Below are 13,911 nucleotides of genomic sequence, written 5' to 3' on the forward strand. Positions count from 1 at the left end.
TCATTACCAGTTGAGAAGCCGAAGTTGGCACACACCCAGCCTTATGAGATTTCAAGACGAGAAAAGGTGGATTTGTGGTTGTCACTAGATTTTAGTATTCATCATGGGAATGGAATTTGCAAAGTCCAGACTGCCAGGAGCCCTTCAACCAAGGATCCTAAATCAAAACAAACTAGCAAATCTTCAATCTGATAATCTTACAGTAAGGACAATGTAATTATTTTATTAAAATCTATTTGACATACTGTATAAAAACAAAGAAATTTTTTAAAAAGTCATCTCCATTATAAGAGCCCATTTTACAGTCAGAGGCATTTGTTTGCATAAATCTTGCATCCCAGGATAACACATTCAACTTTTGTCTTTCATATTTTTTTTAGAACAGCTAGAAATTTTTCCATCACCTCCCAAGGAGATTGATTTAGCCCCTTCTTCAGTTACATTACAAGTGATTCAATTCTATTGATAATAAATTCACGTAAATCATACTGTTATATATGTTGCTTAATTCAAAGTAGTTTTCATGGTCAAAAGGAAACTTGAATTGTCAGGGTAGACAACATCCATCACTTTAACATGCCAAAAGATTTGATGAAAATTAAGCTTTTATTATATTATGTAAAAAAAAATGTTCTAGCTACAATATCTCAAAGTTTGTCCGAAGATTTGTAGCTCGGGTGCTCGTTGTTGTGGTTCTGTTCACCGAGCTGGAAGTTTTTGTTGCAAACGTTTCGTCCCCTGGCTAGGCGACATCATCAGTGCTTTGGAGCCTCCTGCGAAGCGCTTCTTTGATGTTTCTTCCGGTATTTATAGTGGTCTGTCCTTGCTACTTCCGGGTGTCAGTTTCAGCTGTCCGCTGTAGTGGTTGGTATATTGGGTCCAGGTCGGTGTGTTTGTTGATGGAGTTTGTGGATGAATGCCATGCCTCTAGGAATTCCCTGGCTGTTCTCTGTCTGGCTTGCCCTATGATAGTAGTGTTTTCCCAGTCAAATTCATGTTGCTTGTTGTCTGCGTGTGTGGCTACTAGGGATAGCTGGTCGTGTCGTTTCGTGGCTAGTTGATGTTCATGTATGCGGATTGTTAGCTGTCTTCCTGTTTGTCCTATATAGTGTTTTGTGCAGTCCTTGCATGGTATTTCGTAAACTACATTAGTCTTGCTCATGTTGGGTATCGGGTCCTTTGTTCTAGTGAGTTGTTGTCTGAGCGTGGCTGTTGGTTTGTGTGCCGTTATGAGTCCTAAGGGTCGCAGTAGTCTGGCTGTCAGTTCTGAAACACTCCTGATGTAGTGTGGCTAGTCCTTTTGGTTGTGGCATGTCCTCGTTCCGTGGTCTGTCTCATAGGCATCTGTTGATAAAGTTGCGCGGGTATCCGTTCTTGGCGAATACCTTGTATAGGTGTTCCTCTTTTTGCAGTTCTGGTGTACTGCAGTGTGTTGTGGCCCTTTTGAAGGGTGTCCTGATGCAGCTTCGTTTGTGTATGTTGGGGTGGTTACTTCCATAGTTTAGGACTTGGTCTGTGTGTGTTGTTTTCCTGTGTACCCTTGTGCTGAATTCTCCGTTCGGTGTTCTCTGTACTATCACGTCTAGGAATGGGAGTTGGCTGTCCATTTCTAATTCTCTTGTGAATCGGATGCCTGTGAGTGTGGTGTTGATGATCCGGTGTGTTTTTGATGATTACGAACGTGTCATCGACATATCTGACCCAGAGTTTGGGTTGAATTTGTGGTAGGGCTGTTTGTTCTAACCTTTGCATAACTGCCTCTGCTATGAGTCCCGAGATTGGTGATCCCATGGGTGTTCCGTTGATTTGTTCGTATATCTGGTTGTTGAATGTAAAGTGTGTAGTGAGGCACAAGTCCAGTAGTTTAAGTATGCCGTCTTTGTTGATAGGTTCCGTCTCCTGTTTTCTGTTCTGTATGTCCAGTAGGTTGGCTATTGTTTCTCTGGCTAGGGTTTTGTCAATCGAAGTGAACAGTGCCATCACGTCGAATGAGATCATGGTTTCTTCTTTGTCTATGTGTGTATTCCTGATGACGTCCAAGAATTCCTGTGTTGATTGTATGGAGTGTTAGGATCCGCTGACCAGGTGTTTCAGTTTCTGTTGTAGTTCTTTGGCCAGTTTGTATGATGGTGTCCCTGGTAGTGATACTATGGGTCTGAGTGGGATGTCTGGTTTGTGTACTTTAGGTAGTCCATAGAATCTGGGGGTGTTGTTGCTTTCAGGTTTCATTCTTTGTAGGTCAGCTTTGGTTATCTGTCTGTTTTTTTGGAGATTCCTTAGTGTGTTATTTATTCTATTGGTGAGTTGTGGTGTGGGGTCAGATTCCTTCATTTGGTAGGTGTTGGTATCTGCGAGTAGTTGTTGTGCTTTTTTGATGTAATCTGATTTATCTAGGATGACCGTCATTCTGCCTTTATCTGCTGATAGTATGATTATGTTCTTATCGTTTCTTAGTGCTTTCAGTGCTTCCCTCTCCTTGGTGTTGAGGTTGTGTGTTTGTCTTTTTCTTATCATCATAGGTACGACCGTTTGTCTCACTGTTTGTTGTGTCTCTTCTGTCAGTCCATTGTTCCTGAGTGTGCATTCTAGTGCTGCTAGGAAGTCTGCTGTCTTGGCATCCCTGTGGTTGTAGTCGAGTCCCTTGGCCAATATAGTTCTTTCCATGTCTGTGAGCTGTCTGTGGGAGAGGTTTTTAACCCAGGTGTGTGTTGCAGTGTCCTCTTTTTTGTGTGTTAGTTTGGCCATTTTTTCTTTTAGTGCCTTTTTTTGTGATGTGTTGTCCTGTTCTGTCCTATAGTGACAGCCTGTTCTATGGCCCGGGTCCATTCATGATTAGTGGTTTTTGAAATTAACGACTTTTGGCGCGCAATTTCTTGTTTGTATTTGTGGAGTCAGTTGTGAGCGTCTGTGATCATTACCTGGATCATCCTGAATCCGTTCTGCTTGGCTGTTTCCCTGGCTTGTGGATTGTTGACTGGTGGTCTGTACCTGACACATTGTGGAAAGATTTGATTCTTTCGGCATTCGTGTAGGAACCGGAGTTGTTCGTATGCGACGCTTAGGCGGTTAGCGCAGGATTCCCATTTCCTGGCTTGAGGCAGTTATGCAAAGGTTAGAACAAACAGCCCTACCACAAATTCAACCCAAATTCTGGGTCAGATATGTCGATGACACGTTTGTAATCATCAAAAACACGGAAATAGAAAAAACACACCGGATCATCAACGCCACACTCTCAGGAATCCGATTCACGAGAGAAGAAGAAAAGGACAGCCAACTCCCATTCCTAGATGTGATAGTACAGAGAACACCGAACGGAGAATTCACCACAAGGGTACACAGGAAAACAACATACACAGACCAAGTCCTAAACTATGAAAGTAACCACCCCAACACACACAAACGAAGCTGCATCAGGACACTATTCAAAAGGGCCACAACACACTGCAGTACACCAGAACTGCAAAAAGAGGAAGAGGAACACCTATACAAGGTATTCGCCAAGAACGGATACCCGCGCAACTTTATCAACAGATGCCTAAGAGACAGACCACGGAACGAGGACATGCCACAACCAAAAGGACTAGCCACACTACCATACATCAGGAGTGTTTCAGAACTGACAGCCAGACTACTGCGACCCTTAGGACTCATAACGGCACACAAACCAACAGCCACGCTCAGACAACAACTCACTAGAACAAAGGACCCGATACCCAACATGAGCAAAACTAATGTAGTTTACAAAATACCATGCAAGGACTGCACAAAACACTATATAGGACAAACAGGAAGACAGCTAACAATCCGCATACATGAACATCAACTAACCACGAAACGACACGACCAGCTATCCCTAGTAGCCACACACGCAGACAACAAGCAACATGAATTTGACTGGGAAAACACTACTATCATAGGGCAAGCCAGACAGAGAACAGCCAGGGAATTCCTAGAGGCATGGCATTCATCCACAAACTCCATCAACAAACACACCGACCTGGACCCAATATACCAACCACTACAGTGGACAGCTGAAACTGACACCCGGAAGTGGCAAGGACAGACCACTATAAATACCGGAAGAAACATCAAAGAAGCGCTTCGCAGGAGGCTCCAAAGCACTGATGATGTCGCCTAGCCAGGGGACGAAACGTTTGCAACAAAAACTTCCAGCTCGGCGAACAGAACCACAACAACAATATCTCAAAGGCAGCACATCTAACTACTGTCCTAGGATCATTCTTATCTTTGATAGATTTTACAAAGTACTTCATATCCAATGTAATCTAGATTTTAACCCAACAGTACCATTACATTCATTAAACATTTGAATTATAACTTGTAATTTGTGGCAGTCTTGCTGATGGGTACACTGGGCTTTGATTTGCAGTTTGTTTAGCTGCTTGCTTGGCAAGTATTTTAAGGCAATTGCTTCTGGTTGGCAAATCCAAGTAACTGTTGGTCAATAATTTTTAAAAATAAGATTGGTGCAAGTGTATGATAAAATAATGCATTTAAGTGTGATTCTAGTGTGCAATGGACGTTGACTCAATATGGATCTTGTTATATTCCTACAAATACCAAATACTGCAGATGCTGGAAATTTGAATTAGAAAGAGAAAAATATTCAAATAAATCAGGGGGTCTGGCAGCTTTTGTGGGGAGAGAAATAGAATTAATATTTCAGATCTGTGACTTTTCATCAGAACTGAGAAAAGTTAGTTATGTATTAGGCTTTCAGCAAGTGAAAGGAGTCGGAGTTGGAATGGGAAGAACAACAAAATGGAAGGTCTATGATAGGGCAGAAGACTAGACAGAGTATATGACAAAATGTTTAGTTTTGAAAAGCCAAAGGGAATAGTAAAGGATCAAGTAAAGAAATAAAAGAAGTTTGGATGAGGTGTAAAATAGTTGAAATCAATGACACAACATTCAACATTTCCATTATTTTTAATGCACCTGTGTTGTCTGAGACCATGATTAAATTCTCAATGTCTTCACATTCTACCCAGGACCCTCCATATTCAGAAGCATATCTGCTGTCATTTCTACCACCATTTAACATGTCTTCCCTATCTCTTCCAACATTTCAAAAACACCGTTCTCACCATGATATCCTTGGCAAATTCTCAGTATCGTCTCCCTTTCACATGGTATTTTTTCATGCAAGTACTGGAGATTAACACCTGCCCTCCCCTCTCTCCATCCAATGCCCAAACAATTCTTGCAAGTGAAACAACACCTTACCTTCAATTTAGTACATAGCATTCACTGGTGTGACCACTATGTGGTCTCCTCTACACTGGGAAGACCAAGGCAGAATGGGAGATCCTCTTGCAGAACACCTCCATTCAGACTCCAAACACAATCCCTATCATTTTGTTACCTGCCATTTCTGTTCTTTATTTTGCTCCCAGTCTAACATTGGAGTCTTAGCCTAAGCTTGGGGAATAGCATCTCAACTTTTTACTGGGATAGCCTTCTAGACCCACATTGAGTTCAGCAATTTTAGGCTACGACATTCTTCTCCCATTTTGTCTTTTTTAAAGTATATTTTTCATTTGGCTCACTTTTGTTCTCAATTCTTCCTCAATCTACACAGACAAGTTACCCTGCTGTTCACACCTCATTTGGGCAGATCTTGAGCTGAATCTATCCATATTTTGGTTGTGCCAATTTTGGGTTTCATGGAGTTTTTCTTTATGAGCTCAGGTGATTTTTTTCATGCAATCTTTCATTCTCCAGCTCATAAATATGCAGAGAGAAAGTGAGGCCTGCAGATGCTGGAGTACCAGAGTTGAGAGTATGATGCTGCAAAAACACAGGTCAGGCAGCATCTGAGCAGGAAAATCGACATTTAGGCATAAGCCCTTCATCAGGAATCATAAAAATGCATCCAGGCTCCACATGTACTTCTCATTGAATTTTATTGTTGCAGAGGTGAAACTACTGCTGATGCCATATACTCCATATTTAAACTCCAGCAGTACTGCAGTTAAATGCTGCAAGTCAGAAATTGGCAAAGGCTTCTACTAGACTTTTAATGATTGACTGAGAAAGGGAAGCTGGCATCCCAGTTCATGAACAGGGACCTGACAGTCCTATTGGGTTGGGTAGTATGTAGAAGGCTGACCTCTTTTCTCTGGTCGACTAAAAAGAGGTCTCAGAACTAGACGGTGTCAGCCTATTCAAGATAGCTACCAAGGTCGTACCCAATGAAAAGAAACACCTAGCAACACAGAAAGGTAAATAACTGATTTCTACAAGGGTATGTGCCACCATTTTCTCTCCAGTACTCTCCCTCACTGTAACTCAACTATTGCATATTCCTTCCACCAAGGCAAATGGTCTCTACTGACACTACTGCATGCAACATGTTCATTCAATAGCTCACACCCACTTCAACCTCCCAAACCACAAAGTCCTCCAGCTCTTGGCCATTCGTACTCATGCACTCGGGACATCTCACTACCTTTCTGCTCCTGCACAACCACTTTCATCTCACTCAATTCAACTGTTTGATTTGAGTAGATTACTTACAGGCCCTTCGGCCCAACAGGTACACAACAACCTGCCGAAACACAACCCACCCAAACCCATTCCCCTAACACTACGGGTAATTTAGCATGGCCAATTCACCTAACCTGCATATTTTTGGACTGTGGGAGGAAACTGGAGCACTTGGACGAAACCCACACAGACAAGGAGAATGTCTGTGTGGAGTTTGCACAGTCGCCTGAGGCTGGGTCTCTGGCGCTGTGAGGCAGCAGTGCTAACCACTGTGCCACCGTGCCGCCCAATTGTGGGAACTTGAAAAACTCCCTTTACCTGCAATACATTTCCACTACATAAGATCGCACCATTTTACTTGGAGTTGCTGCCCAATCTCCTTGGTAACCTTGTGTAATGGCTCCAAACTACATACAGGTTTCCCACATTCACCTACACAGCTAGACAGTCCCCATTATTTTTATTACTCAAACTCCCAGGAGAGACACGTGAAGACTGCCCTCAGGATGGCTCAGATCCCTAAATAATGACTGTACAATTCCCCGACTTACCTGTACTTCCCATATTGGTCAGCCTTGAATTACAGGATAGAGTTTGGCACAACTTCTGCAATTGGTGGGGCAGAGAACCCCAAACCCTAATTGCACTAAGAGCCTGATTGAACATGGCCAAGCAAATGATACCCTTGACTGACTGTAGCAGGCTTCTTGATTGACCAAAGTCTCCCTTGAGCCTGTTAAGAACTGCTCCCCTTAGTTTTATATCTGGCTATATGACTGCAACACATGCAATGTTGCTACCATTGGAAGGTGTTGGCATATGCTGTGGGTACGATACAGACATACCACAGTGCTGTACAGCAACATCTTCTCCCTTTGATTTTTCAATGACAAGATGCCTAGCTTTATGCCTGCAGTATAAAGCAAGGCAAAGGTGTTATGCACATCCAAGCGACTGCTAAGAAAACAAGCTAACCTGGTAGGAGCATTGCAATGTAAAGTGTTGGCTAGCTCCAGAGTGCTGTTTCAAAAGTTGTCCAAGATCAGCCAAGATGGTGCTGTTATGAGGCTGATGATTTGCTAATGACGACTTCTGTGGAGGCTCTCACTGCCCATGCACCAGATGTTAGAGAACACATTGATGAGCTGCATCCCACAGGTAACTGCTCAGACTTTCCGGTCAGGAATTGGTGCTGTCTAGTTTCGCATCAGTAGCTCAGAGAATCACATGTTTAGAAATGAAGCATGATTATTTAATGATGAACTGTTAAAGCATTCAAATAGAAACCTTGCCACTTATTAAATTCTCATCTAGCTGTTTAAATCTTAAAGGGGAAACAAGACTTTTATTTCTCAATATCGAGAATTTCTTTTCTGTGTTCTTGCCACATTCCGCCAAAATTTCTCACCATTGCTCAAGTCACTGAAGACCTGGGAAATTTCTGCCATTTTATTTCCTTCTTTGACCCTTTACCATTCCCTTTACTTTTCAAAATGAAATCGTTGACATACAAATCTGTCCCATCCAATTTAAAGCAGTCCCTTTATTTTATTGAAAACAGGCATTTTATCAAAATTTTTCATCTTGCATTCATCAGAACATTTTGCAAGAATACCAAAATTCAAGGGGCAACCAACATTCATACTTCATGAGTCCTGATTACGAGATGCAAAGTCGTGGAGAACACACCCATACATGCTGAATGTCAGTTTAACAGTCAGATTTTGTTTAAATTGCAAATGAGGCAGTTTGACTCGAATTAGTCAGGACATTGCCCTGAGAAATGAACCAGAGATTAATGGTCATCTATTCTGTTGAGTTTGAACAGGCAGAGCACATAATTGTTAGCACGATTTCACACATATTCAAGATTATTCAGCAATTGTCCAATTTCTTACCTTAGATAATATCATCTAACCTTAGATAATATGATTTTTTTTCAAGGCTGTGTGTGTTAGGGAGGCAGTTGTGTAGTGGTAATGTCACTGTCTAGTAATTCAAAACCTCATGCTAATGGTCTGGGGAACAGGACTTTGAATACCACCACAGCAAATGGTCAATTTTGAATTTCATAAAAGACTGCAATTAGAAGCTATCTTAATGGAGATCATGTAACAGTTGTCTAATAATTCGTCTGGTTCACATTTGCCCTTTACTGATAGAAAGCTGTTGTCCTTACCTGTCCATTTCTTTATATGACTCTTGACCCATAGCAATGTGGTTGACCTCCAACTGCCTTCTAAAAATGCCTGACAAGCCACTCAAAGAGACAATTAGTGATGTGTAACATATACTAGATGCTCAAATTCCATGAATTATTTGTTTTTAAAAGATGCATCTTTTTAAAAGATGTTAATGATGTAAACAGTCAGAGGGACATCTTGTTAGATATAATCCACCAGACTTTTGGACAAACACCTCACACTGACACTGAAATTCACACACCATATCACTTGTGTTGCAAGTGTTTACTAGCAGCATTAAACAGCTTTCTTTACTAGTTGCCCAAACTTTTGAAAGAACTTACACTTACAAGAAAATCACAGGTACACTGGTCACTTTTTGGGATCAGGAGTGGACTATTTTAAAGGATTTCATGAATTTGCATGATATACAGTGATATCATCATATTGTGGTAGCCATTATTCTGCAGGATGGCATTGATGCATCCTATTTCATCATCATGATTACATGGTGAACAAATAGATTGGTTTGTATTTAGGAGATTGCCCATGAGACCAATCTTAGAGCAAATATAATAGCAATGCCCTTTGGACTAGTAATCCAGAGGGCTAATCTAATACTAGCTGGGGACATGGGTTCAAGTCCGACATAGGGAAAGTCCTTTTTTTGATCAGTAGCAACATACAGTATTATTCTGTTGTAGGCGAAATGTTTTCACATATAAGGTTAGAAAGTCGAAGGAATCAAGGTGGTGAGATAATTACAAGGTGGTTCATGTTCCATTTATCTAAATATGATGGATTGTCATTTGGAGTCCAATCAACAATAGGATGATAATTTCAAGTCTAACCTTGCTGCCTTACATCTCCTTATTAAAAGCTTGTTATTTTTTGAATGCTGTGGCTCTGTCTCTTTTGAAATGCTTTCCAGTATGGAGCTAAATATCTTGCACTGAAAAAGGTTGCAGTTTGGCTGTGATAATTGAATCATGATGGTATAGAAGATGGCCATTTGGCCCACAGTGTACATGCTGGCTATTCAGAGCTTCTTTTCACAAATTTGTTTGGCATAATTCAATTTGCAGTTAATTAGCTTATGGCAGAATGGTGCTCACATACTTGCAGATGCTTCCTATTATCTAGCTCTTTTTAGTTATTCACTTGGGAATATAATTCAAATGGCATGGGCTATTTTCTTTTGTCTCAATAATATATGAATTTTGAAAGAGGTTTGCACAGAAAATTGCAGCACATTTAAGGAATGTGCCCCATTTCTTGTAGGTACTCCTCTGTCTCTTTAGCAATGAAGATGGCAGGGGGAGGCACAACATCGTCGCTACAATGAAATCTCACTGGATAATTAGTTAATTGTTTAGTCCTTGATGGTAAAGTAGAAGACATTTGATCCCCACAGAGAAGTACATGTTCTTGTATAGCTTACTGCAAAAATGTATAGCCATTTTACAGGTGGTTTTGTGGAACTTCAATTTGGCTTAAAACATCTCATTGGATAGCAACCTTGCAGAATTGTATCCATGGTTAAGTTAGTTCTTTCCTTACCATCACAACAGTGAATCACATCAGTAAAAAAGTGAATGTTGCACTTGTCAAGTTGGAGACATTTTCTCCCAAAGTGTCAATCTCAATCCAAATTGTGGTTCTAATTGCAGTCATACTGCTCACCTTTGATTAATATGAAACAGAAGCCAATTGACAGTGACTTAGGATAGCCCTTGAACTGGATTCCCACTTATAATACTGTAAACCTGAACTATCCACATGGAACCATTTTGTTGGATCATCAGGTATTTAAAAAGGTAGAAATTTGGTGAGATTTCTACCTTCAAGATACTAACATACAAACAAACTTCACACAAGTGATCAACAGTTCCAGGTTGAAGTACAGTATGTATTCTAAAACACAAACCCTGTAACAATTAAATACAGTATTGCTGCAATCAAATATATATTACAACTCTGTACATAGTAATACAAAAACTCTATGAGAGGTAAATATATATACACACAAGACTAATTCAGAACAGCAGCTCTTGAGCAAGCCCCAAGTTTTTTTCAGATCAAAATTAACAGTCATCCATGCATCATATTTCTTTTCAAACAGACTGACTCTTAAGTACCCTTACAATTTTGCACAACTCTATGTACATTGGATGGCTTTCTGAAATGGTCTTTAGTCCATCAGATTACACCCTTCTTCTACTGCATGGGATGCAGAAAACCCTTTAGTATATATAACATTGTGTATAAATTATTTAAACCAAATCCTCCATTGCGATCTTTCATTATACACACAACATTGTTGCAAAAATGTACCATTACTTTGCTTTTTTCAGCAAGTGCATGCATACTTACTTTCGTAAACCTTTAAAACAAATCTCCAGTCTGTTCCCTGCATTCCTGCAATAACACTGTTTAAGCACTAAACTGCCTAACAGGCAAATCAGGGTATTAGTGTTTCAACTTGTAACATACAAAGCTTCAGGCAAAGGGTCCAACATGACAGTTGAATGTGCACCCATGTGAAGCCAAGTCAGCACAGTAGCAAGCTTTGGAAGACAAAAACTGGATTGAACAGTCAGTTTTGCTTCATGTGCTTAATAGACGCAGAAATAAGGCAGCTTAATACAGAGTAAAGAAAACATAACGAGTTAATAAAAACATCAAAAGGTGCCTAAAATATTAGAATATAGTTTTACAAAGGGCAAAAAAATCTAAAAGGCTCCTGAATCTAATAAATCTTTGGTAATTAAAAACAGGTTTAGAGATCTTCATAATTTTCATCCCATTTTTCTTATTAATAAAATATCTATTTCCTGATTAAAATACATCTCAAATGTTAATTTGTAATACAGAAGCTGGTGCTCTCTTAACTGAAATCTTAGTTTTATTCAGCAAAGCCATAGTTTAGTCTCTATCTTTTGTTACTGACATATAATATACTTTTCTTTCAAAAAAGGAAAAATATTAAAGATTTCATTCTATCCTTTATGTCACAGAGTCAGTGATATAAACAAAAAAACACTGTACAATCTATAAAATACTCCATTAAGAGGTCTATACAGTGATGTGTCATAAGTGCAAACGTTGTAGTTCAGTTAACCCACGATTTCCTGTTGTTTTGTTTCTTGGAGGGTGCTGTATCTCCCGACTGGTGTAGCATTGTTCCATCAGGCTTAGTTGATGAGGTCACCTGTGATCTACCAAGGCTGACAACTTTCTGTTTTTCATGACTTGAGGATGTCGGAGTTTGAGATGTGCTGCTATGCTGCTTTATTGTGTTGGAGACCTGGATGAGCCGGTTTGGGCGTACAAATATACCACAACGGGGACTGCAGTGAAAATATTCTTTTCCTTCAATAGTACCCTGATGTTTGCCTGCATGACAGTCGAAAATACAAGAACATGAGATTTAAATAAAGCCTCACTATCTGCATGTTCTATGGCAACATCAAATGTACAAGATAGTGTGGACAACTTTTCATTACATTAACATGATAAAAATGTGGTATATTCAAATAGGAAAGAGTAGGCTGTTTCAAATAAATATTTTAAGGCTAGTGGTATCATACACAAGTGAACATACAATGTAGCTCTGTTAATTTCAATTCAGAGCTGTTATCACTGGAGCGATGAAGGTTAAAGCAAGATTCAACAGATGTGTTCATATGCACGGATGTTTTTGGTTGGACAAATGCAAGTCTGTTTCCAATGACAAAAAAAAGGTTATAAGGTAATTGACAAAACAGCCTCATGTGATATGTGGACAATAAAATCACACAGCTAATTATGATCTGGACAGCACTGTTCACTACTTGTAGGGAAGATCTTGTATGGATTGGCAGGAAAGACCAGGGAGCTGGACTAAATGGACAGTTGTTTTATTTGGATACTACCATGATGTCTACATATTCTCTTATTTTCAGTCCTAAACAACACTGTGCAGTTTATGATTCAAGAAGAATAGGAAGCTATGTAAAAATGGAGACATAACACTTAATTAAAGATGATCCTGGTTCACAATATCAGGATATAAAATTCGTTTGGGAGATGAGGAGGAATAGTATGAGAAGAAGTCTCTAGTGGAAGTGGTCTACAGGCTCCTTTACAGTAGCCATAATATAGAACAAAGTGTTCAAGAAGAAATATTGAGTTCTTGTGATAACAGGATGACCATAACCTTGGGGAATTTTAATCTATACTGAAACTGGAAAGGTCAGGGTGGCAAAAGTAACCTGGACAAGCAGTTCATAACATACTTTCTCCAAAGCAATCCAAGAGCAACGTGTTCTGGAACCGAGCGGAAAGCAGGTTATACTCGACTGGTCCTCTGTCATGAGACAGGGTTGATTAATGACCTCAGGACAAAAAGACCATGAGGGCAAGAGCATCTACAAGATATTCACATCTTACATCCAATTTGAAAGGGAGTAGTTTGCATCTAAGATTCTTATTTTAAAACTTGTATAAGGACAACTATGCGGGCAGGAAAGCTGAAGTAGCTGACATCCTCTGGAACATTTGACTACAAAACAGATCAGCAGAGAAACAGCACAGGCATTTCAGGTAATATTTAAGAATTCTCACAATTAATATATTCCTAATTTTTAAAAAATTCAAATGAGAGGCCATCTCATTGGTGGTTAATTAGAAACATTAAGCAAAGCATCAAACTTGAGGAAAAGCATAAAATTTGCATGAAGATGAATGGTAGATCAGATGATTATCTGCTGTTCTTTACATGCTGGCCAATGACTAAATGGTTAATCAAGCAAAAGAAATTAAGAGTACGAGAGGAAGTTGGACATAAATGTAAATATTGGCAAAAATTTCCACAGGTATCTAAATTGGAAAAAGTAAATAAAGTTGGTTTCCAGAAAGCAAGAATGAGGAGTTAGAGATAACAAGAAAATGGCTGAAGAAATGAACAAGTTTTTTTTTCTTTTGCCTTCCCTATAGAGATAATTGCTGCAATTCAGCAAGTAGAAGGAAGAAATAAACTTGGTGAAATTACAATTACCAGGAAGACATCATTCAACAAAACTGACAGCTGGGAGTTGACACGTCCCAGTCCTTGTGGACTTCATCCTGAAGGCCTTAAAATAAATTACTAATAAAGGTAATAGACGCATTAGTGTTAATTTTCAAAAGTTGATTAGATTCTAGAAGTACCATCAGACTGATAAATAGCAAGTAT

General features: G+C 39.7%; 1 protein-coding gene across 4 annotated transcripts in view; it reads right to left on the bottom strand.

Moving 5' to 3' along the window:
- Nucleotides 1-10,710: 10,710 nt before the first annotated feature.
- Nucleotides 10,711-13,911, bottom strand: part of kif13a (kinesin family member 13A) — a 332,721-nt gene continuing 329,520 nt past the window's right edge. For all 4 annotated transcript variants that reach the window (XM_060849815.1, XM_060849814.1, XM_060849816.1 and 1 more), the window contains one exon: nucleotides 10,711-12,092. In XM_060849815.1, the coding sequence (XP_060705798.1) occupies nucleotides 11,809-12,092 (284 nt within the window). In that variant the 3' untranslated portion in view covers nucleotides 10,711-11,808. The remainder of the gene's footprint in view (nucleotides 12,093-13,911) is intronic.

This window comes from Hemiscyllium ocellatum, chromosome 34, assembly GCF_020745735.1.
Source record: "Hemiscyllium ocellatum isolate sHemOce1 chromosome 34, sHemOce1.pat.X.cur, whole genome shotgun sequence".
Lineage (NCBI taxonomy): Eukaryota > Metazoa > Chordata > Chondrichthyes > Orectolobiformes > Hemiscylliidae > Hemiscyllium > Hemiscyllium ocellatum.